Here is a 25,607-nt window from a genome sequence, read left to right on the forward strand (position 1 = left end):
GGTTCTTCTGGATCTTTCAGCGGTGTTCAATACCATCGACCATGATATCCTTCTGGATCGCCTGGGGGAGTTGGGGATAGGGGGCACTGCTTTGCAGTGGTTCCGTTTCTATCTCTCAGGTAGATCCCAGATGGTGGAGCTTGGTAACAGTTGCTCCTCGAAACAGGAGCTGTTATATGGAGTCCCTCTGGGCTCCATTCTGTCACCAATGCTTTTTAACATCTACATGAAACTGCTGGGTGAGGCCATCGGGAGATTTGGCGCTGGGTGTTATCAGTATGCTGATGACACCCAAATCTACTTCTCCTTTTCATCTTCAGGAAACAGCACTCATTCTCTAAATGCCTGCCTACAGGCAGTAATGGGCTGGATGAGGGAGAACAATATGAAGCTGAATCCAAGCAAGACAGAGGTACTCATTGTGGGGGCTCAGAATCTGAGGGGTGAGTTAGATCTTCCTGTGCTGGATGGGGTTACACTCTGCCAAGAAGGAGCAGGTGTGCAGCTTGGGAGTACTCCTGGTCCCAGGCCTCACCCTGGTATCTCAGGTGGAGGCCATGGCCAGGAGTGCTTTCTATCAGCTTCGGCTGATTCGACAGCGGCACCCATTCCTTGAAGACGATGACCTCAAAACAGTGGTGCATCAGCAGGTAATCTCCCGGCTTGACTATTGCAATGCGCTTTATGTGGGGCTGCCTTTGTACGAAGTCTGGAAACTTCAATTAGTTCAGAATGCAGCAGCCAGATTGGTCTCTGGAGCAACCTGGAGAGACCATATAATGCCTGTTTTGAAACAGTTACACTGGCTGCCAATATGTTTCGGGGCAAAATACAAAGTGCTGGTTATTACCTTTAAAGCCCTGAATGGCTTGGGTCCGAGATAATCTTAGAGAGCGCCTTCTTTTACATGATCCCCACTGCACATTAATCTGAGGAGATCATCTGAGGAGGTCTGTCTCCAGTTACCACTGGTTCGTTTGGTGGTGACTCAGAAGTGGGCCTTCTCTATAGCTGCTCCCGGGGTGTGGAATGCACTCCCAGCAGAAATACTTAACCCTTTACTGACCTTCAAGAGAGTCCTTAAAACCCATCTGTTTGGCTGGCCTTTCAGGGTTTTTAATTAGTTTTAATTGTTGTAATGTTAACCTGGTTTTCAGGGTTTCAATTGTTCTGATAGTTTAATTGTTTTTAAGATGTTTTTAAATTGGTGTTTATATTTATATTTCTGTTTTAATTGTTATTGGTTTTAATGGTTTCTGTTTTTTAATTGTAAACCGCCCTGAGCCATTTCGGAAGGGCGGTATAATAATCGAATAAATAATAAATAAATAAATATTATTCAGTATTCTGTTTGGAATTATTTTAGCATTATTTCTACATGATAATCAGAGGAACTGGGATGGAAAAGATCAGAGGAGGTTTGAGCATTTGGGACCTTATTTCAAGAAAGCTTCTGGATAATTTTTATACAGGTTTTTGAATTAAAAGAAGGATGAAATTTATGTAGGGAAATTATTTTCATTGATTTTATGGATTTCAGTGAGTTTTATATATGAAGGGTTGTGTTGTTGCTTTTGTTGGGTTTGAATTTTTCTTTGGCTAATCATTAATTTTTATTGATATTATATTAATTAATAATATGTTTATTAATACTTTTTGAGCTTGTGGGTATGGGATGGGACCCTTACTGCGGAACACTGTGGATGTTTTGCTCTGTGCCTGAATCAATTATAATATTCATGTATATGTTTTTTTGTTCGTTTTGGCTCTCCCCTCTTCATATTGTTTAACTGCTGGATGCTCAGTTGGTTTAGAGGTCTGAAATTTTACTGATGGTTAGATTGAGGTCCATGTTAACATTTCTTACTCTATAATATACACACACATATATAAATATATATAATTACTATTTGTATCTTGCATATAGAGGAGGTTCTTATGATGGATATGTTCTTGTTTGTAATCATGTATGAATCTCAGAGATGTGACCTTTTTTGTTTTTACTTATATTACTAATAAAAGCATTATAAAATCGGGGGGGGGGGAGTTCAGACTTGACACAAGCACAGAAAGTTCATAGTAGCACTGCTGAGTTTCACAAAGATGATTTGTCCATCTTTGCACCTGTTCACAAAGCCTCAGAGAGAGTCAAGAATGCTGCATGCACAATTCTTCCCTTATAATTATCAAAATCATTACAATTTACTTTTTCTCACACCAAAGCTCAAGGGATGCTTCAAAAAATATATTGCTTGAAACCCATAATGGGAACATCATAATCAAAGACAGCTTGCAGTGACTCCTTGTACTAAGCTCAAAAAGTTTAGTGCATAAATACCTCCTGCACTGCTGAGATTTAGGGAGTATGTCAGTTTGAGGTATAATATCAGCCCCTTCCGATCTGATGCTATGGCTGGATCCCATCCATATTAGTAAAGTCACTGCAGCTGTGCTCTTGGCAGAAGGCCTGGATTCTGATCACTGGATCTGCTAATCGGGTGTGTGGGGGTGTAACTAAAATAGGTGTACTTGGAATGAAATTGATGCTGCTGCTAATGCTTTTGTTGTTGTCCCCTGCTCCCTGCAAGATACTGAAGACAAAATGCCCATTAATTCAGCCGGGTAATATAGCAGAAAGACTTAATTATTACAAGCCGGGAGACTATGTGATTGCCGGGGTCACATCTACCACAAATATTGTGTTTTCCCCATCTGTTTTCTTCAAGCCTCCCTCTGTTGATTTTACGACGTAAGTAAATATTTGATTATGGACTTGGACCTTTTTAATTGTTTCTGCTTTAGTAATTTGAGTTTGCTTTTCTCATTTTGAAATTTATTTGTGCATGTAGCTGACCTTGGAGTGAGGATAGGGGTGTTGTGCATCTCTTTCAGTTCTGAGCTGTTGTTGGGCAAGAGAGTGTACTTTGCACAGTCCAAATATGAAGTCACTCCTGGGTGGTATCAGAATCGGTTTCTCAGGCCTTTCCCAACTAGACATTTTCTCACTGAAAATTATTGTGTGAGAAAACGTATTCCAAATAGAACTCCACAACACATTTCCTATTTCATTCGAACATCAGATACATCCACAGCTAATTGAGTAAAGAGGCACTTTTAAAAGTGGTGATTCTCTTTATTGAGCAGGGGGAGAGCAACTGGCCCTATCCATCCCCAGCACCGCATCCCTCCAGTGGCTGATGCTGGTGTCTATCTTATAAGTCTCTTTTTTTAAGATTGTGAGCTCTTGAAGGACAGAGAGCCATTTCATTTATGTATGCGTTTATTTATATCCATGCAACCACTTTGGTAACTTTTCTTGGAAAACAGTCTATAAACGTTGGTTGTAAATGAGTAAGAATAGAGCATCACACTAGAAATCTACAATATACTGGACATCCGAGGGTTGAATACAGCTACCGGGGATTTTTGTGGCCCACAACATAGCCTCAAGTAAGAAGGACTCTGCTCCCCCCCCCCCCGCCCCATTATGCATCTTGAAGATTTTGATTGTGGTAAGTGAAATAGAGGCCAAGAGCACAATTATTCCTTCTGGTATCTTCCTGGCTTTGCTCCACTGAAGAAGTGATGAAGATCTTCATTGTTCACAATTAATAAACTGTGGGGATGTTCACACAAATGAAAACTGGGTGTGACAAATGTCCTACCCAGGTTTGGGAGCTGTGTGCGCTTCCAATTTTTGGTTGTGTGCGAGCAAGCAACTATGTATAACGAGGAAGAAGTGATCAGATAAGATAGCATCGTCCAATCCAGCTTTCATACCCAGCCCTTGACCAAAGTAGGAGGAAAAGCTGTCCTACCCAGCTTCTATCTTACACATGATCACTTCTTACTCCTCCTTAGTTGTTTGCTTCCACACCACTCAAAACTTGGAGCATGGACAGCTCCCAAATCTGGGTCGGATGCTTTCCCTACCCAGTTTCTGGCTGTGTGAACAGCTTCTGTATCTAATTGTATTAGTGGTAACTGTATGGAAAAGTTGTATTAATCTTTTTGTTTGCGTTCTACATTATAGCCTGACTGTTTCAGCACAAGAAATCTCACCCGTGCTCTCTGTTTTAAGTAAAAAATGTCAAGCCAAGTTCTTTTCCCATTGCAGCAATGCCCCATCATTCAGAGGCGCTCTTACCCCTGGACTTCTGGGCCAAAGTCCAGGGCCTCCACAGCCCCTGGGGTCAGGGGCGTAACTACCATTAGGCAAGGGGAGACAGTTGTCTTGGGGCCCCACTGCCTTGAGGGGCCCCCCAGACTCCCCACATGACTCCCCACCTGCCCGTGTTGCACCTCCTATGAATTACGTTGAGTATCTTGGAGATTGGCAGAAGCAGAGGGTAAAAAAACTAGATTCAATGTGAACTAGATATTCACCGTATTAATAATGAGGATGTGAGTGTGAGTGCACTATATATTGTGAAGTGTGTTTGTGTATATCAGTGAGGGGTCCGTTTTAAAATCTTGTCTCTGGGCCCACTCCAACCTTGCTACGCCCCTGCCTGGGGGCCCCAAAATCATCTTTAGTCTGTCCTGGGTGGTGTTGTCACCTGGCCGAGCATGATGATGTTGAATTTCAGGGTGGAGGGGGGCCTCCAAAGGCCTTTAGGTCCAGGCTCCAAAATAGCCTAGGTGTACCTCTGCCATCATATCAAGGCATTGAAATGTATTCATTTCAGTATTTATTCATATTTGAATTAGCTCCCTAATTCAAGACACAAAAACAAACCCTTCAGTTCTGGAGTGTACATCTGCACAGGTTTTGTTAAAAGCAAATGGCTCTTTATTTTGCTACAAAAAATTTCTCCCACAAATGCACAATTCCACAGTGTAATGTTTGGAGCAGCTATTCTCCTTCGGGCTCTGGGATAACAAGAGTATGATTGCACGAACAACATCTAGAGAGGTCTGTTGTCTCTCAAGAATCTTACAGGGAAAGCAGCAAGAGCCTGACTTGTTCTCATTGGAATCAAGATCAAAATGTGGCCCACTTCTATTTCTTGCAGGCATGAAGGCATGAATTTCTGGCACCTCCTGCCCTACGTGTTCACCATCCATGAGATAAACCAGAATCCTCAGATGTTACCCAACATCACTCTTGGCTACAACATATATGAGAACTATTTCAATGCAAAATTAACTATTAATGCCATGGTAGACCTTCTGTCTATAGGGCACAAGCATGTTCCAAACTATGTGTGTGGAAGAAAGAATATCCTAGTGGCTGTTTCTGAAGGCATTGAGACTGAAATCTCCAATCAGATGTCCAGCATGTTGAGTCTCTACAAAATCCCACAGGTATGACTCATGGGTGGCAGTGATGATTCAAGCTGCATCTCATTCCATATTGCAGGGTCTTCAGGAAATTCAAGACTGGCATGAAAAAGTGAGGCTGGGACAGAAGACTCTGTGTGTGTGTGTGTGTGTGTGTGTGTGTGTGTGTGTGTGTGTGTGTATTAGGAGAGAGTTTCAGCTTCCCCTTTTATGCTACTGTCATCTCTGCACATGTAGATTTGTTAGTTTTATAAACCATTGAATGGTTTTTTAAAAACCCTACTGGTTTAAGACCAGAGTTAAGGCTATCTCTTGTTCACTCAAGCTCCACAAAGCCTAAGGCTGATACCTTAACAGACGTGCATTGGGATCAGTAATGCTGTTGTGTAATGTCACAAATTGTTCTTGCTTCCAGCTTGGCCTCCATGCACCCACACTTTTCCTTGGTCTTTGAGGCCCAAATCAAGATGAGGAGGGTGGAGTTGCCTGGCACCAGCAAAGGTGACACAGGTCTTTTCCCTGTACTGTACACTCTCTCATCTGAACGAGATTTGGGATAGAAGCCCAGTGTGTAACACCTCCTAGCTTTTAATAAGATGCTGTTCTAATAGTTTGAAACATTGCTTTAATTTTAAATTATTATGTTTTAAGCCTTTTTATTTTCTGGTAACTTGTATTATTTTATTGTAAAGCACCCAGAGATGTAAGTTTTGGGTGGTATACAAATATGTTCAATAAATAAATAAAACTAACACAAAGGAGCACCATCCCAAGCTCATCACGGTCTCATTGGAAGGGTTTTAGGACACCCCTACACCGCTGGCTGGCTTCTTTCTGTGGAGAAGGGGGTCACATGGTATCATGGGCAAGGAGGTTTGCCCTGTCTCTCTGAAGATTGCCCAGGGCCAGGTTTAGTATCTCCCATTGCCCAGGGTTAGTAGCTCCCCTGCTGAATACCATGAGAGTTCAAGTTTCTTACTCTGGAGCTGGGACTGGAAGATGATGAGACTTCCCCTAGCAATACAGTAAGGTTCAGCTGCTTCCTAAGGCAGTACGGGACCAGGACAAAGTGGGGCCTCTTTGCTGGTGCCAGACACTCCATCCTCTCCATCTTGATATCGGTGGTGTCGCTAGGAAGAGGGATCAGGTGTAGCCCATGCAGCAGTTTCTGTGAAGGCATCCCTTCATTTTCTGCCACAGTATTAAATAGTTGCCAATTACTCGTATGCAGAATCAGAGATGAACTCAGGATGCTGTTGTGGTTAGGGCAATACACAGGCTCTCCCTCCACAAACTCTTTGCCTATCGTTGCAATGACTATTTTGTGAGTTAGTAATAATTTTAGGTTAACAAATCCCTGGGTTTTGCCTTGAAAATGAAATAAAATGCCAATCTCTTCTTTTCCTTCCTAGGTCAGTTATACTTTTCTTAGTGGTGCTCTAAAAGATAAAACTCAGCTTCCATTTTTCTATCGGATGGTCCCAAAACAGGAGCCCCCTTACCTGGGGATTGTCAAGCTTCTCCTGCATTTCAGATGGACATGGACTGGACTCCTTGTTCCAGACAATGACCAAGGAGAAAGGTTTGTGAGCACCTTCATCCCTGTGATGCTCAGAAACAGTCTCTGTGTTGCCTTCTTAGAAAGAATCCCGGTGTTGGATAGGGTCAAACAGTACTTTGATAAGATGTCATTGCTCGTGCAAAGACAGGCTAATGTGATTGTCTACCACATGAACACTCATGCTGCATTGATTTTAGCAGTACTGTTGAAAGTGGCTGAAAGGGTTGAGAAACAAAAATTGGGGAAAGTTTGGATCACAACCATTTTGGAGGATCTCAGCATGAGGTTGTTTTACAGATTCGCTGGTATCCAGCACATCCACGGTTCGTTTTCCTTCTCAATCCCAGCACAAAAAGATACAAAATGTGATAATTTTGAATCATTGTACATTGCCATCTTGGAGATTTGGCACAAAGCATTTCATTGCTCATATTCAAAGACTGTAATTTCCATAAGAGGTCATATAAGATGCACAGAAAAAGAAATACTAGGGACTTTGCCTGAGAATGTGGTGGAAAGCTTTCTGTCTCAAGACAACTACAGTATTTACAACACTGTCTGGGCTTTGGCACGTGCCCTAAATGCTGCACACTCATCCAGATTAAATCGGATCTTGATGGCGGGTGCAGGCAAGCTGGAACATCCTATGGTTCAACCTTGGCAGGTATGTCTTGTCCCTCATAGATAACCACGCTCAAAATTGCCATCAATTGTTCAAGCCCAAGTCAACAGTCTGTGAAGCTTCCCAATGTATTCATGAAGTGAAAACTGGGAGATTCCTGTGATGAATTCAGTGAGGTGGGATTCTTCTCATTGCTGGAGGAGGATTCTATGATGGCTGTGTTTGGGCAGCAGTCCATGCTCTAGCTCCACCACTGGAGAAAGGCCCTGTTAATATAGAAAGACACTGTCTAAAAGAGAAGTTGTTCAGGCAGAAGAGCTGTCACTGGCTACAACTATCCCTGCCTATCCCCTGACCCGGGTGCTGTTACAAAATCTATCCTCTGCTCAATCCGCTGCTCCCTTACTCAACCCTTCATTTTTATGGCCATGGAGGGTATGCACCAAGATTGTTCCTGGTGTAAGAATGAATTGGGGATGGGGGGATGCACAGCACATATACATAGTATAGCGGGTTTAGGAACCTAGGAAGCAGCCTTATGACATGTCAGACCTTTAGTCCATCAAGCTTAGTATTGTCTACACTGACTGCTTCCAGATCTTCAAGATTACAAGCACGAGTCTCTCCTGGTCATATCTGAAGTTGCTAGGGATGGGACCTGGGATGTTCTTCATGCAAGCATGCAGACTCTTCCACTGAGTTACAGACCAATCCCCTAAAGTGAATAACTTGCAGCACTCCCATATAGTCGCCCAAATGCAAACCAAAGTGGACTCTGCTTAGAAAAGGGGGAAATTCATTAGAAGTGTGCAAGGTTGGATCAGAGAAGTCAGACCTGGCCTGACATGGTCCAGATTGGAGAGTGTCGGCAATACTCTGACCCTGACCTGGAGATGCTTAGTTCGGGTCGGACGACCTCATTTGGAGGAATTTGGAGCTCTCCAGAGCTCCAAATGGCAGCAAGAGTTTGCTCTCTTTTCCCCTGCCAATTGCATCTGGAGACCAACCCCCCACCACAAACTTTAAAAAAAAATCTGCTTATCTGCCAGCCCACCTGCTTGTTCCCCTGCCCAAGCATTTATTTCATTTTCCTTTTATTAGTTTTTGCTACTAGTAATCATGATTTTACAAATAAAGCAGTGAATTTCCGGGTTTCCCCTGTGATTCTCTAATGTTAGCTCACTTCCCGTTAGATGTTTTGATGTTGGTCACTTCCCTTCTGCATTCTCTGTGAGTACAATTTCCCTGTTACTTAAAAAATAATAATCTAAATTCAAAGGCTGGTTGGATTCACTTCTAACTAAATACACACAGTCCAACCATCCTAACCTTCTTATGTGTCAGCTTTGAGAGCTTCTAGGCAAGCTGGGTTTTTTGGGTGATTTCACCTCACCCCCATACACTTCTGTGGGGATTTTTTGCCTATCCCATTGACCACAATTTTGTGGTCCAACTTTCTGAAGGATCCAAAATGACCCAAATCAACATCTGGGGTTCCGGATCCAACCCGATCCAATTTTTAGTCATACAAATCCCTAAAATTTATGCACACTACCACAAGACCAGCTCTTCTCCCCTAAGGCAATATGTCAGAAGTAGGATCTCCAAATGGATGTGACTGAGTTATCAACATGTGTTTTTGTTTTCTAACTGCTGCTCTTTTCCATGTTGTTCTAGCTCCACCCTTACCTGAGCAACTTCCATTTTTACAATAATTCTACGGTTGGAGCTTATTTTGATGAGAAGAGCAACCTGGCATCTGATTTTGATATTATGAATGCTGTGGCATTTCCCAATAAGTCCATTGCTAGAGTGAAAGTTGGAAGCATAAAAAGACAGGCCTCCTCAGAGATGAAGTTCACCATTGATCAAAATGTCATTGTGTGGCCCATGTGGTTTAACCAGGTGAGGAAAACCATTGTTTTCACTTTATCCCCTTTGAATGGAGCCTGGACCCTCTAGAGTCAGGCAGTATATACATAAAATAAAAAATAAATAAATAAAATAAATGATGTCTGCTGACCTCTAACAATTTGTCTTGTATTATGTGTGACAGGAGAGAATCTCTATCCGATAAACTTACAAACTAGTAACATATAATTTGTACAGTTTTGGCTAGTGTACCAGCTGTTTCCATTTCTTGAGAAGGCAGATCTGGCCACAGTTACCCACGCCTTAAGTCACATCACTGCTAACCCTGCTAACTGAGCAAAGAGGCATCTTTTCAAAGTGGTGATTCTCTTTATTTAGCAGAGGGAGAGTAACGGGCCCTAGATAACCCCCCTCCCGTGGCTGTTGTTGGTGGCTTTCTTCTGTTTCTTTTTTAGTCTGTGATCACTTTGGGGACAGGCAGCCATTTAATTTAATTTAATTAAGTAAGTAATTCCTGTATGTAAACCACTTTGGGAACTTTGGTTGAAGAGCGGTATATAAATACTCATTGTATTTGTATCACAGCTGGATTATTGTAACACGCTCTATATGGGGTTGCCCTTGGAGAATATTTGGAAACTGCAGTTAGTGTAAAATGTGGCAGCTACGATTTTATCTGGAACTGCCCACTGGGATATTACACCTGTTTTGAAAGAGCTACATTGGATGCCAATTTGTTTCTGGGTCCAATTCAAGGTACTGGCTTTGACCTTTGAAACCCTTAAAGGTTGGCGCCTTGGTTACCTGAGGGACCATCTACTCCCAAGGGTTTTTGCCCACATGATGAAGTCATTGGAGAGGGTTCTGCTCTGCGTGCTGACCATGAGGGAGGCTTGGCTTTTGTGCACACAGGACAGGGCCTTCTCAGCAGGCCCTTAGCCGACTGTTGGCATGGTGTGTACCTGCCAAACCAAAAAATTCTCTTTCCTCCCCAGCCTCACTGACTGTTTTCACTAATATTTTATAACCTGCCTCTCCTGACTTCTGAAATCCCCCGCCCCCCAAAAAAGGTTTTGAGGCTGGTTACAGGCCTGCTTCTCAGTTATTGCCCCCAGATTTTGGAATGCTCCTCAGTCTGCATCACAGTTTTTAAAAAGCAAGTAAAATCTTGAACTTTTACCCAGGCTTTTATATGAGTGATGTTTTTGTTGCTGCTGCTATGTATTTTATGGTGTGTGTGTCTGTGTCTGTGTCTGTGTTTAAACTTTTAATTAGATTTGTATGTTTATATTCCATTTTAATATTGTGTATTTCTTATAGTCTTATATTGTTTTGTTTGTAAACCAGCTTGGGATTTTTTTAATGGAAGGTGGTATAAAAATTTAAAAATAAGTAAATAAGACAGACAGAGTAAAAGAGGGGAAAGTATTACATAGACAGAGTGCTGGGAGAAATCAGTGACTTATCATAGTGGCATCAGGCCAAGACAGAATCAAGGGCACAGATAAGACCTGGAAGATGCTGTCTCCAGTTCAAGGTCCTTCCTTCTGCTTAGACATTTGAACATATTTATTTATATACTTATTTATATCCGGCCTTAAAAAAAAAATGTTTTCAAAGTGGTTTACATTTACAAAGTGGACAAAGAATATGTAGATGAAGACGACAGCTAGAGAAGCTCAACAACAACAGCTAAATAATAATAAATAACTGATAGCTGGAGAAGCTGAAGTTTCAACAAGCAGAAGGTACTGCCTTTTCTCACATCATGCAAGATGCCCATGACCCTGAAGTCAGTGTGAGATAGTCCCTCAAGTGGGCATAGACCTAGAAGTGTAGTATCATGGTTAAGGTGTTGCCAAGGAAGGAAGTTGGCAATGTAGAAAGCTGAGGGTTTGGCCATTGTTCAGAAGTTCTTCTTCTCAGTAATAGTTAAAATTGGGGATGGTCTAGCAGCTGCAGTCATACAGAAAAGTCATCCCCATTTATACAAAGGCTTAACAATACAGGTAAACAAAATCCAGATCTTCTCACTTGTTCTTCCTTGCAATAGAAATGCAACAAAAATAAGCTGAAAAATCAATATTAGGAAAATAGTTCTTTTGGTACAGTAAGAATGATTTCCAATCTTCTTTAAAACCTTCAAAATTTTGATCTCTTATCAGTACTGTAAGTTTTGCCATCTCCGCATATTCCAAAATTTTTATCAGCCAATCTTCTTTTGTGGGCAGTTCATTGTCCTTCCATTTCTGTGCATATACTATTCTGGCCATCATGGTTGCATACATGAAGAATGTTAAAATGCTTGTGGAAAACTCTCCTTGCGTTATTCCCAACAGGAAGGATTCTGGGCTCTTAGGAAATGTCATTTTTTAAAAAAAAATTAACTAAAGAACTATTTTCCTAATATTGATTTTCCAACAGGGTTTGAAATTTAGTAATATTAGCAGGTTGAGTAGACTAAAATTGAGTTTGGTGAGATATAGGTTATATGTTTTGAATTATTATAGCAAGGGTTAATTGTATAGTTAGTGATTCGCGCTGATTGGTGAGCTGGAAATCAATTTTTGTTTAACTGGATGTAATGAGATGTTTAAGATATTGTTAAAATCAATAAAAATTTAATACAAAAAAAATTTTTAATTAAAAAAAAATTAGCAGGGATGCGGAGCAAAGATACACACATGCAAGAAGGTCACAAAGCTGAGTGGATGGTCAAATTGGATGCTCAGTCTCTTGAGCTTTTGACGGGCTTGCACAAGTGTTGACATTACACAAGGTCAGGGGATGTCTTTGCATTATTCCCTGCAATATATATGGACTAAGGAAAAAGTTTCACAGAAGGTGCATCAGAGACTGTGTGAGCACACCCTGTTGCTCCAGTGTTATGCTGCTCTGGGAAGCAAGTTCCTGAGTCCTGGAACTGGATCACATAACAACCTTGCACTAGGGCAGCAATAGTCTGGATGTCAACCAAAGCTTCTAATTTCCCAAGGTCTCCCTTCAAAAGTTGTGAATTCTCTCAAATACACCCCTTATGTTCTTCTTTAAAATGCATAACATTGTAAATATATTAAGTGTGTTGGGAATTCTCTCTGGTAAGAGAAACCCTTTTTCATTATAGCAGAGTGCACAGAGGCACAACACAGCGGTAGATTAGTTAGGCATGCGTATATGCTGAGAGTAAAGTAACTTGGAGCCAGTTCATAGTTTCAAATCAATATAAATGGCATTTATTAGAGAACTCCATTCTAGATAGGAAAGTGAGGATTTAGGATCTCTAATCTATCTATCTAGCTGGATGTAGATGGATTCTGCATCTCTGCACACATGGTGCAGGGGAGAGGAGCTTGCATGTTGCAAGGTAGAAGGGAAAGGAAGAGAAGGGAGAGAAGAAGTGACAAGGAAGGAAGGAAGGAAGGAAGGAAGGAAGGAAGGAAGGAAGGAAGGAAGGAAGGAAGTCCTTGAGAGCAGCAATCTACATTCCAAAGGGATAGTGTCACAGCAATAGAGAAGGGATGACCAGTGTCTTGACCCTCTAGCCCTCTGATTCACTAGTCTGTCCTCTAGGGATGTGAATGGAACCACAGAGGCGCAGTCCAGCACTGGGGGGTGTCTAGCTTTAAGGGCGGGGGGTAGTACTTACCCCCCCACCGCTTTTCCCCATCCAGTGCTCCATTTTTTCTCAATGTTTTTGGGGTGGCAGCATTCCTTCCTGTCGCCCCTGCCCCCATCGTTGGCCGGAAAAGGGGGAAGTTGTCTCCACGCATGCGCCCGTCGCCGCCGCGCACATGTACCGCACACATCACACATTGTGTGTGTGAGACGTGTGCGGGGCACGCGTGTGGCGGCAGGCACATGCGCACCACAACAGGCACAGGCGTGGAGACAACTTCCCCTTTTTCCGGCCGACAATGGGGGCAAGGGCGGCAGGGAGCAACGCTGCTGCCCTAAAAACTTTGTGAAAAAGCAGAGCGCCGGAGGGGGAAAAGCAGCACGAGGGGTAAGTACTACCCCCCACCCTTAAAGCTAGACACGCCCCCCTGCCAGCCCGCCGGCCTGGCTCATTTCCAAACTGGTTCAGAGGCCTCTAACATGGCCCCCGACCGGTTCTGTGCACATCCCTACTGTCCTCCACTGTCATTGGGACAAGAGACAGCACAGAGTCCTTCACTTCCAACACCCCCTCTCAATGTCTCGTGACTCAGTTCACAAGATTCATTTTCTCTCTCAGCTTTTCAAAGCAGGGTCTTGGTAGTGGCTTAGTGAGTACATTTGCAAGCATTTCATTTGTTGGGCAGTAGAGCAGCTTGATTAGTCCATCCATTTGCAGACTTCTCACTACATGATGCTTCACATCAATATGTTTGGTACGCCTCTTTACATCTTCTTGTTTGGAGAGTTGAATGCAGCTTTGGTTGTCTTCATACACTGGTATGGGCTGTGGTACATCTATACCTAGATCTTTCAGTAGTTGACACAGCCATTAGATCTCGTGACAGCCCTGTGCAGCTGATACATATTCTGCTTCAGTGGTTGATGATGATGTTATGTCTTGCTTGGTGCTTGACCAGCTTATGGCTCCATCTCCATAGAAAATTATGTGACTGCTGGTGATTTCCTTTCTGTTAGGTCTCCACCCCAGTCTGCAACTACGTATGCTTCTAGTTTTGGTTGACTGTTAGCTGGCAGAATGAGCTTAAAGTGTGCAGTACCCTTTAGGTACCTAACAAGTCTCTTAATCGCATTCCAGTCCTTGACTGTTGGTGATGCAGTCTTTCTGCAAAGTAAGCCAACGGCTGCACTAATATCTGACTAGTGAGTGTACTAATGTATAGAAGCTTACCCAATGCTTCATGATATCTATGGTTGTCAGATAGTGGCTCAGTTTGATCTTCTTGCTTTATGTAGTTCACTTCCATTGGAGTTGGTGTAGGATTCACATCTTCCAGTCTGAGCAGGTTTATCAGGTCTTTAATTTTCTGTTCTTGGTTGATGAGGAAACTTCCATCTTTCTCTTTTTGTACTTGAATGCCCAAGAAGTGTGCAATGTTGCCAAGTCACTTGACTTCCACATTTCTGTTCAGACAATGCATTATTTCCTTGCTGTCATCTGGATTCTCATAGGCAAGAATCAAATCATCAACATATGCCAAAATGTAGGTCCATTTGCCATCTCTGAATTTGGTTACAGGCAGGGATCAGCTTGACTTCTTTTGAAGTTTGCTTGAAGCAGCATATCATTTAGTTTTGTGTTCCATGCTCTGGCAGCCTGTTTTAAACCATAAATGTTCTTTTGCAGTTTGCATACAAGGTCCGCTTTGCTTTTCTCTAAGAAACCTGGTGGTTGTTGCATGTAAATGTCCTCTTCTAGCTCACCATGCAAGAATGCAGTTTTCACGTCTAGGTGTTCACATGCATTCCTTTGCTAGCAGCAATACTTAACAGAGTCCTTACTGTGGTGTGTTTGACCACTGGTGCAAATGTTTCATCATAATCTTCTCCATATTTCTGTGAATATCCTTTTGCTACTAATCTGGCTTTGTAGCGCTGAATCTCACCGTCTGCATCATGTTTGAGTTTGAAAACCCATTTGCAGCCTATAACTTTCCTTCCTTGAGGTAACTTAGTAAGAGTCCAGGTTTTGTTTTTCTGTAGAGCCTCAATCTGTTCAATTGTAGCTTGTTTCCACTTCTGGGCTTCTGGTTGTGGTAGCTGGGTTATTTCCTGCCATAATGAGGGTTCTGGTTGTTCCGCCATTCTTGAGAGGTAGGACAGTCTCGAGGCTAGAACATCTCTGGTTGAGTGCGTTGATCGCCTCACCTCACCCTCTGTGGTCCCTTCCATTATTTCAGGTGCATCTGGTGGATCGTTGGAGGTCTCTGTGTCAAACGTGGTTGGATCTGGATCTGCTATCTCTTCCTCCTCAATTCTGCTGAGATCAGGAAGCATAATCCAGTTGTCAGGGTGTTTGGTCTGGTTGCTTGCTTCGGTGTAGACCCCTCTGAAGACGTAGCTCTTTCATTCTCATCAAAATACACCGATCTGCTTATGGTTATCTTGTTGGTATCAGGATCCAGAATTCTGTAGCCTTTGGATTCTGCTGAGTAGCCTACAAAAATCCCTCTTGCGGCCCTAGCCCCTAACTTAGTCCTTTTCCCCTTTGGGATGTATGAGTAAGCCATGCTTCCAAAGACACACAAATGCATCATGGACAGCTTATGACCATGTCAAAGTTCATATGGTGTTGTTCCTTCAGGCTTTGTGTGCATTCTGTTTTGTATGTATGTAGCAGTCATGATGCCTTCTCCCCAGAGTTTCTGTGGGAGGTGTGCGTCAGCAAGCATGCATCTTACCATATCCAGGAGGCTTCTGTTCTTTCTTTCTGAGACTCAATTTCTGATGGATTGTAAGCTACTGTGGTTTGATGCACAATTCCATGTTCTCTCAGGAACTGCTGTGTGGTGCTGGACATATACTCTCCTCCATTGTCTGTGCGCAGGATCTTTGGCTTCCAGCCAAATTTGTTGCTTGCCAGGGCCACGTAGTCTTGGAGTTTCTCGAGCATCTGTGATTTCTCCTTTAGTAGAAACACAACTGAATATCGTGAGAAATCATCTGTGATTGTTAAAAAATATTTCCGATTGCCTATGGTTGCTGGTAGTGGTCCAGATATATCGCTGTGGATCAGCTCCAGGGGTTTTCTGGTCTTCCTTTCATTCTGCTTGGGAAACATTCTGCTTGTTAACTGCTTTGGACTCAAGACAACAAACACAGTTAGTCACAATGTCACATGGTACAAAATCAATGCCATCAGCTGATCCCCTTTCCTTCATGATCTGGATTGACTCCCAGGCACCACAGTTGCAAGCAGTTTTCATGCGAGCATGACTGAGCAAGCTCCACTTCATTGGACTGGTATGCTTCAGGTTTGGACCAGGCTGGTCTTTCTCTGTCAGTCTTTGACACAGGTTGCTCCTGCACACTGTACAGGCCTTTGCATTCAGAGCCTACAAGGCGAACTTCTCCATTCTGGGTAACAATACATTCTCCATTTCTAATATACAGCTCACAGCCTTGTTTCTCTAGCTTGGATATTGAAAGCAAGGAGCTTGAGAAGTCAGGGATATACAAAACATCCTTCACAAAAAATTCATTAATTGATCCATCCAATAACTTGCAATACAAAATTCCTTCACCTTTCTTCTTTGCTTTAATTGTAGTATTATTGCCCAAATGAACAATCTCTTCAGGAATATCAAACAGTTCAGTATATAAATTTAAATGATTCGAAATATGAACTGTGGAACCACTGTCTAGTATGAATCTTCCATTTTCTTGTGCCAGAGAAACACTGAAATTCTTATTTGAATCTCTTTCTGTAAAGTCAGCTTTCTTTGTCTGATTCTTGGGACAGTTCGCCACCTTGTGGCCAAATTGGTTACACAGAAAACATCTAAAGGCATTAGTCCCAGTTGGCCTCATTCTAGCAGCAGTCTCCCTGCTGGCGGTCATGTGACCTCTCTCTCTCTCTTGACGGAGTTCCTCTGGCGATGGAGCCAGACCTCTTCATATGCAAATGTGGGGGACACATGCGGTTTCCTCTTGCAGCATTCCCTCCCCACCTTGAGTTTCCTCTGGAACGGCCAATTGTTGCCTTAAGAGCAAAGTTATTTGCCAATTCACCTTCATATCAAGAATTCAAAACTTTTCTTCTGCTTGCTTTAGAAGAGATAGTTTCCACAGCTCTCTCAAAGGTTAGAGCAGAGTGGGTTTCCAAATGGCTGATTATATTGCTATAGCTAGGTGGCATGCTTAGGAACAGAGCTTCCAGCTTCTGATTCTCTGTAAATTCCTCTCTTGCAGCTTTAAATTCAGCAAAAAAAAAAGTGCCATAGCAGTCCAACATGCTTGGTAAAACAGCCTCCATCTTTATACTGGAGATTCTGCATTTTCTTTCTCAAGTTAAAGCTGTATGCCCACCCCTTTTTCATATGCAAGGAATCTAGCTTGCTTAGCATTTCCTTTGAGGTTTCAAAATCACATATGGTAGAAAGATAATTTTTACTCACAGAAGCCATGATCAAAGCTTGAGTTTTTGCATCTTTGAGTAGCCACGCCTCTTTAGCAGTTTTCTCAGCAGCTGTGGTTCCATCTGTGGGGGGATCTTCTTCAGTGACTTTCTTTAGTCCTTCAGCTCGCAATGCAATCAGTCATGTTTTCCATTCCAAGTAATTGTCTGGGTTCAGGATAGTCAGTCTGAGCTTTCCCTCTAGGTAAGTAGCCATCCTCACTGAGCTCCGTAAAAGGGCAGCTGCTGCAGATTAACAATTCAAAGTGTCCACAGCTAGATATCACTGGATCTCCTGGAACAGACTTAACTCGTTAGTTGCAGTACAGACAGCTCAAAATACTGGGCTCCCATAACCTGTTGGGAATTCTCTCTGGCAAGAGAAACCCTTTTTCATTATAGCAGAGTGCACAGAGGCACAACACAGCGGAATTTAGTTAGGTATGCATGTATGCTGAGAGTAAAGTAACTCTCTGCCAGCTACCATCCTACCAATTTTTGGGTGTCCAAACCAGTTCTAACTGGTTCGAATCTGTTTGAACTGGTTCGAATTTGAACCGAACCAGGGGGTGATTCGAACAAAACCAAAACCGAACCACCCCCTCCTGGTTTGAACCTGGTTCAAATTCGAACCGAACCGGGCAAACTGGTTTTGTGCACATCCCTATCTATAACCAAAGGAGCGTAGGTGGAGAGGGGAGAGTCTAAGTAAAAATAGTTTTGCAGATTGGGAAAATGAGAGTGTACATGGCTCCTGAATTCAGCCTGGCTGCTCCTCCTATCCTGAAGAGAATTGTGAAAGTAGCCCCTCTGATCTGTATCATGCATCCAAAGTCAGTATGTTCTCTGTTTATCTGGACATGAGGCAGCAGGTTAGTGGTAGAGCATTTGCTTTGCATGAAGCGTGTCCCAAGTTCAATCCATGACAACTCCAGAAAGGGCTAAGAGAGATTCCTGCCTGGAATCTTGGAAAGCCACTGCCTGACCACGTAGACAATACTGAGCTCAATGGACCAATGGTCTGACTCGGTATAAAGCAGCTTCCTATATTCTATACCACTCTTCTTAATTATTCCGTTTTCTTTCCTAGCTGTGGCCTCAAATCTTCACATTTTTCTTTGTCTCCTGGAATTATAGAGGAGAAAGCATGTACTAAAGCAGTGTTCCTTGCATCCAGCCATGCATCAAAATGAACATCCTCCCAAAGGGGTTTGGCATCACAGTTGCAAAGACCAGGCCTGGGACTAGAGGACTCATGGGTTGCTTTCCAGCTCTAGGACTCCTTTCCATAGACAAACCTCCTAATTTATTTTGTTCATATTTCTTATCCTTACATTTAGACCCTACCTCATTCTAGATGTGGGGAAAACTGTCACCCCGGATACAAGAAGGTGGTTAAGGAAGGAGAGCCAGTCTGCTGCTTTGACTGTGCTCCATGCAAGGGAGGGACCATCTCCACTCGGGAAGGTAGGCGACTTCAAAAGAAATGACTGCCCACGAGTCATAGGGCAAAGATAACTCCCCAGAACTACTGTCAGCTTATTTGAAGTATTTTTGACTTGAGGACCTTCTTTGGTTATTACTTTAATAAGTATTAATAATATACAGACCAACTTGGATGAAAGAAATGTACTCAGATAATGTACTGAAGAGAGAAAAGGTTGGCAGTGGTTCAGCAAGAGCCACTTATGCTCCTTTGTGTGCTTTAAATCACATGCCCTCCAGCCTCTTCTCCTGGGTTTGCTCCAGATTTGAAAAGATGGGTCACCACAATCACGAGTGCCTGCCCGCAATTTGCCCTTGTAGGAGGAGTTAGCTGGGATCTCTGCAGGATTACTTGTAGCAGGGATCTTCAACTTGATGGTATATGAGATCTCTCAGAATGATCCTGAGGGTGGGGCTCCAACACAGCTTGCAGATTCCCACCTTTAAGCTGCAACAGGTATTAGTCACTCACTCAGGCTGTTCACACAGCTGGAAATTGTCCAATTTAGGTTTGGGAGATGTGCGTGCTCCAAATTTTCAGTTGTGTGTGGGTAAGTAACAAGTGATTGTGTGGGATACAAAAGCTGGCTAGGACAGCTTTTCCTCCTACCTTGGTCAAATGCTGGGTAGCACTACCCATCTCCTGCGCCCCACACAATCACTTCTCTCTCCTCATACACAAATGAAAATTGGGAGCGTGCACAGTTCCCAATGCTGGGTAGGACACTTATCCTATTGGTTGTGTGAACTGCCTCAATGACTCATGTCATGCATCCATTGTCAATACAGTCTTTGTTTACCCCTCAACTTAGTTATCCTGCTTTCTTTCCCTGCAGTGGCATCAAATCAGTCGTCTTTCCTTTGCTGACTCATACCAGCGGACCTTGTTGCATAGTATTCTTTGAATACCCATCCCAAAACATGCATTTTATGTGGTGTAATGGTCCAAAGAGGTTTATGGTTGTAAAGCAGATGTTAATAACATTAAATTCAATGTTGTGCCTTTCAGATGCAGCCCATTGCAAAACGTGTCCAGAAGATCAGCATCCAAACAAGAACCAAGATCAATGTGTCCCCAAGGCTATAACATCGCTATCCTATGAAGAGCCTTTGGGAATCATCTTGGCTTTCTTTGCCCTATTCCTGTCATTAACAACACTGTTCATCTTAGGAATCTTCATTAAATACCTAGAAACTCCAGTAGTCAAAGCCAACAACCGTGACCTCTCCTACATGCTCCTGATCTCCCTCTTGCTCTCCTATTTGTGCTCTTTTCTGTTCATTGGTCAGCCTCGGAAGGTGACCTGCCTCTTGAGACAAACTGCCTTCAACATCATCTTCTCATTTGCAATCTCATGTGTGTTGGCCAAAACCATCACTGTGGTGGTAGCATTCATGGCCACCAAGCCAGGGAACAGGATGAGGAAATGGCTGGGGAAGAGTCTGGTCAACTCCATTGTCTTGTCCTGTTCTTTTGTCCAAGTGGGCATTTGTACTATCTGGCTAGGCATTTCTCCCCCATTCCCAGAGGCTGACATGCACTCCCAGCCTGGGCAGATCACCCTGCAATGCAATGAAGGATCTGTCACCATGTTTTACATTGCCCTTGGCTACATGGGTGTCCTGGCAGCCATCTCATTCACGGTGGCGTTCCTAGCTAGGAAGCTGCCTGGATCCTTCAACGAGGCCAAGCTGATCACCTTCAGCATGTTGGTCTTTTGCAGTGTGTGGGTGTCCTTTGTGCCCACCTACCTGAGCACCAAAGGGAAATACATGGTGGCTGTGCAAGTCTTCTCCATCTTGGCCTCCAGTTTGGGCTTACTGGGTTGCATCTTCATTCCTAAATGCTACATCATTGTATTGAGACCTGATCTGAATATGAAAGAGCATTTAATAATGAAAACTAAACATGCCACCTGAATCTTCATATGATGTTTTTAAAAGAATTGTCAGTACTTTTCCCAGCATGCCTTCAATGAAACCAACATATTTGACTTTCAAGCAAACATCTTCATCTCCTGTTAAATCAGATTTGTCTTTTTTACATCCCTTTCAAATTAGTAATGAACAGACACAGACCAAATCTTTATTTAATTTATATACTGCCTGACTCCAAAGGCTGTAGGCTTCCATCTCTTCCTAGCGGCCATCTCTTTCACGGTAGCTTTCCTAGCAGGGAAGCTGCCTGGATCCTTCAACGAGGCCAAGCTGATCGCCTTCAGCATGTTGGTCTTTTGCAGTGTGTGGGTGTCCTTTGTGCCCACCTACCTGAGCACCAAGGGGAAATACATGGTGGCTGTGCAGGTCTTCTCCATCTTGGCCTCCAGTCCGGGCTTTCTGGGTTGTATCATTCTTCCCAAATGCTATATAGGATGTGGGTGAGAAGGTGGTGTGGCTGTGGTCTATAAGAACACTGGATCCCTGTCTGGGAATTGGCCCATATCGTGTGTCTTTACCTAAGCCTAGGGGCCAAGGATAGATTGGGACTACAGTTGGTGTACAAATCATCCCATTTTTCAATGGAGTCCCTAACTGAGCTGATGGACTTGGGTGCAGGGTTGGCACTGGAGTCGCGCAGACTTTTGAGGTGGGGGGGATCGGATTGTCATGAGCAGCTCAGGAGTTCATAGTGACCATGTCAACTGTGGGCCTATCCTAAGTGGTCTCTGGACTGATGCATGTTGTTGGTCACACACTTGATTTGGTCTTCTACTTTGATCTGAGTGCTGTTCTGTGGGTGTGGACTCCTATTATTTCCCCATTGTCAGACCACCACCTGGTTATGGTAGGACTTGCAATCATAACCTACTTCTTTAGGAATAAAGGACCCATTAGGTAAGTCCACCCAAGAAGGTTATTGGATCTAATAGGATTCTTGGAAGGGTTTCAAGTTGGCCCCGCCAATGATACTGTTGATGCTCTGGTGCAAACATGGAATAACACACTTACTAGAGCAATAGACATAATCGCTCCTAAGCATCCAACCTGCTTCAAAATTAACCCTGTGGTATTCGGTAGAATTATAAGAGCTACAGTGGCAAGGTAGGTGAGTAGAGCAAGGTTTCTTAACCTTGGGCCCCCAGATGTTGTTGGACTATGACTCCCAGAATCCCCAGCCACAAAAGCCATTCCTGGGGATACTGGGAGTTGTAGTCCTACAACATCTGGGGGCCCAAGGTTAAGAAACTTCCTTCCCTGGAGGAAGTCTTGACTCAAATCTGACAAGTTAAACGGAGCACATCCAAAGATCTGTGCTCTGACAATACGTGCAGCAAAGAAGCAATTCTTTTGTCTAGGGTTGTGAGAGCGCTAGTACAAGCCCCCTTACCTTGAATCCAAATTTGGAACCATCGGTTACTCTCTGTGACACTTTTACTGGTTTTTTCATAGACAAAACCTCTCATATATGGGCCAAACTGGATTCTACAATTAGGGCAGAGTCTGTAATGGAGGTATCCAGCAACTTCTCTTATATGGTCACACTGGATCACTTTCAGTTTGTGATGCCTGAGGAGGTGGACAGGCTGTTTCGGAATGTGCTTCCTACCACCTGCTCTCTTGACCTTTGCCCTATTTCGCTAATTTGATCTGATTATCAGAGAGGGTCTGGTAAACATTAGGGATGTGCATGAATCGATTTTTTTGTTTTGATATGTACCTGAATCAAAACACTCCCAATTTGTTTTGGGTCTGAATCTCAAACACCCCAAACACCCCAAAGCACCCCAGATTCGATTAGTATCCAAATTTTCTGAATTGATTCAGATTTTTAAAAAGGATCTCAGGGCCAAAAGAATGGAGGGGGGTAGTGCCCAGTGGGTGGAAGCTACCACCCAAATCTCAAAGAAATTGGGCAAAGGGGGTGATTTTTAAAGCATTTTTGAGGTTTACGTGTATTTAAGCTTTTTCCCATAGGGAATAATGGGGAGCCCATAAACCTTATAGCTCCACTTTGGTGGCACTGGGGTGGCCCAGAGTGGGGTGTGGTGGGTGATAGTGCCCAATGGGTGCAAGGAAGATACCATATTTCAAAGGAATTGGGCAAAGGGCTGATTTTTAAATGATTTTTGAATTGTATGTGTCTTTATGCTTCTTCCCATAGGGAATAATGGGGATTTCAGCAAACTTGGATAGAACTCCTGGGGGGTGGCAACAGGGTGGCCCAGGGCAGATTTTTGTGGGTGGTAGTGCCCAATGGGTGCAAGGAAGCTACCACCAAGATTTCAGAGTGATCAGGCAAAGGGCTGATTTTTAAATGATTTTTGAAGTTGGCATATCTTTGGGACAAATTCAGGGCAGAAAGGGGGTTTCAGGGACAGAGGAGTGGGTCAGGTTTCAAAGGAATTGGGCCAAGGAGTGATTTTTAAAGAATTTGTGAAGTTTGCATGTCTTTAAGTTTTTTTCCCCCATGGGGAATAAAGGGGATTTCAGCAGCCCCATAACTCCAACTGGGGGGGGGGCACCGGGGTGGCCCAGAGTGAGTGGTGGTGTTGTGCACATAGGTGCCAACCACCCCCATACCCACAAGCCCATGAGGTACTGGGTTTTGTTAGTTTTGGGGTGTTATGAGAGTAGATTCTCTGGTAGCAAATGAGAGTGGATTCATCTTCAATTACAAGATCCATAGGACAAGGGGCGGGGGGGAATTGGGCAGGGATGTTAGTTTAGAAGATGCTGGGCTGAATGCACATCTGCAAGTATAATTACTGGGACCGTAGGCCAGTGTCAGTTTCAGGAATGAAGGTCTTGAGTGCGCTTGGAGGCTTCCACCTGTCCCGGTGAGTTTGAAGAGCAAATGAATATGCAGGAATGACAGTCCCTCCAATCTTAGAGACCAGGGCAATTCCAACAATCTGCTTGGCCTCCCTGAGCCATTTTGGAAGGGCGGTATACAAATCAAACAAATCAAATAAATAAATAAATAATAGGCACGAGTTAGGGGCTACATGCTGCCCCTCCCACAAGTGAGAGCGTGCCTTCCCTTCCCCCGTGTGTGTGGGGGGGTCCCCCCTTTTTATACTTTCCTCCTTGCCTGTTATCCATATTTCATATCAGAAACAGTCATAATTTCTCTCTGTGTCTCCAGTCTGATATAAACAACTCCGGTTCCCCTTCCTGCACTCTCTTACCATATTTGGTGAAGGAGTCTACCATTCTTGGGCTTTGTATCTGGCACTTGTTTACAGACTCTGATGGAGCTGTTTCCCTTTTGGCGTTCTCAAAACATTCCTGTTTCTGTCCAGATTGACAGGCATGTGGTTGTCTAGAAGCAGACTTGGTGCCCTTCAGTTCCAAGAAATATGTTAAGAGATAGCATGCAAAGAGTTTCAGCAACTAATTGTGTGAATATGGTGTACCCCTAAAATATATAGGTACTGATATCTATGTGTGGTTTCCTAAGACTTTCTAAATAAATTTACTCTTAGCAAATTTCAAGCTAGTTCCCATGATTACCCTTGGAATAGCACAATGCACAAACAAGCTTCAAGGCAGGGAGGGGCGAGTCTTCCCCTCTAATCGGGCCTTGACTAGAGAATAAACCTTTTCATTCAGTTACTTTGGCTCAGCAGTACCAAAATTCACACTCCGGTTTCTTGCAAAACAGCAATCCCAGATGCAGGCCTAAACCTAGTCTTTGGGGCTCTCAGTGCTGGTCCCAATCCCACTAGTGGGTTCACCACATAATCAGGAACCAGGAGGGAATTGGCAGCAGATCAGCCCATGCTTTCGTTCACCGATCTGAAACTTGGAAGGGTGGGAAATTCAAATAGAAGACAAACACAAAATGGAGACTACACGGAGATTGCCACAAAATGTTACGTTATTGTATTGAGACCTGATCTAAATACAAAGGAGCATCTAATGATGAAAATGGAACAAGGCACCTGAATCTTATATGAATGAATTGCTAGTGCTTTGTCCAGCAAGACTGCAATAATACATATTTGCTTTTGGAGTGAACCTCTTGAGCTGCTGTTAAACCAAATTTGTCTTCTCAATCTCTTCCGCACATTATGAAATATATTAGGAATCAATTAATGAGTACTGAAGACCAATTATTTTGAATGATTTATCTTCATAAGAATAGAAGAACAGCTCTGCTGGATCAGGCCCAAGGCCCATCTAGTCAAGCATCCTGCTTCACACAGTGGCCCACCAGATGCTTCTAGGGAGCCCACAGGCAAGAGGTAGGTGCATGCCCTCTCTCCTGCTCTTGCTCCCCTGCAACTGGTATTGAGAGGCATCGTGCCTCTGAGGCTGGAGATAGCCCAAAGCCATCAGACTAGAAGCCATTGATAGGCCTGTCCTCCATGAATCTGTCTACACCCCTTTTAAAGCCATCCAAGCTGGTGGCCATCACCACATCCCATGGCAAGGAAGTCATGGGATGTGGCAAGAAAGCCATGGCCATCACCACATCCCATGGCATCACAACTTGATTTCTTTTTCTGTAAGTGGTATGCTTAACTCAAATTTCTGGACTGTATGTAATTAATGCACATCTGGAGTCACCCAGAACAGTTTTGCAAATTACCTTGTTTTTTAACCTGTTAATGTACAATCTCCACACTTCTGTAGCTCATCTTCCATATACTGAAGTATATTTATTTATATTTCCATATACTGAAGTATAATGAAGTATGAACCTATTTTTCCACTCAGACTTGATTTGTTATATCAAAGGAATTTTAATCCTAGCTAAACATCATTGA

General features: G+C 43.3%; 1 protein-coding gene across 1 annotated transcript; it reads left to right on the forward strand.

Moving 5' to 3' along the window:
- Positions 1–2,534: 2,534 nt before the first annotated feature.
- On the forward strand, positions 2,535–21,018 carry LOC128343953 (vomeronasal type-2 receptor 26-like). Its single transcript, XM_053293392.1, has 6 exons — positions 2,535–2,749; positions 5,016–5,307; positions 6,696–7,508; positions 9,144–9,371; positions 18,750–18,876; positions 19,904–21,018. Exons 1-6 carry the CDS (start codon positions 2,535–2,537, stop codon positions 20,812–20,814), a joined length of 2,586 nt encoding a protein of 861 aa, XP_053149367.1. The 3' UTR covers positions 20,815–21,018.
- The last annotated feature ends 4,589 nt before the right edge of the window (positions 21,019–25,607 follow it).

The sequence above is a fragment of the Hemicordylus capensis genome, chromosome 2 (genome assembly GCF_027244095.1).
Source record: "Hemicordylus capensis ecotype Gifberg chromosome 2, rHemCap1.1.pri, whole genome shotgun sequence".
Lineage (NCBI taxonomy): Eukaryota > Metazoa > Chordata > Lepidosauria > Squamata > Cordylidae > Hemicordylus > Hemicordylus capensis.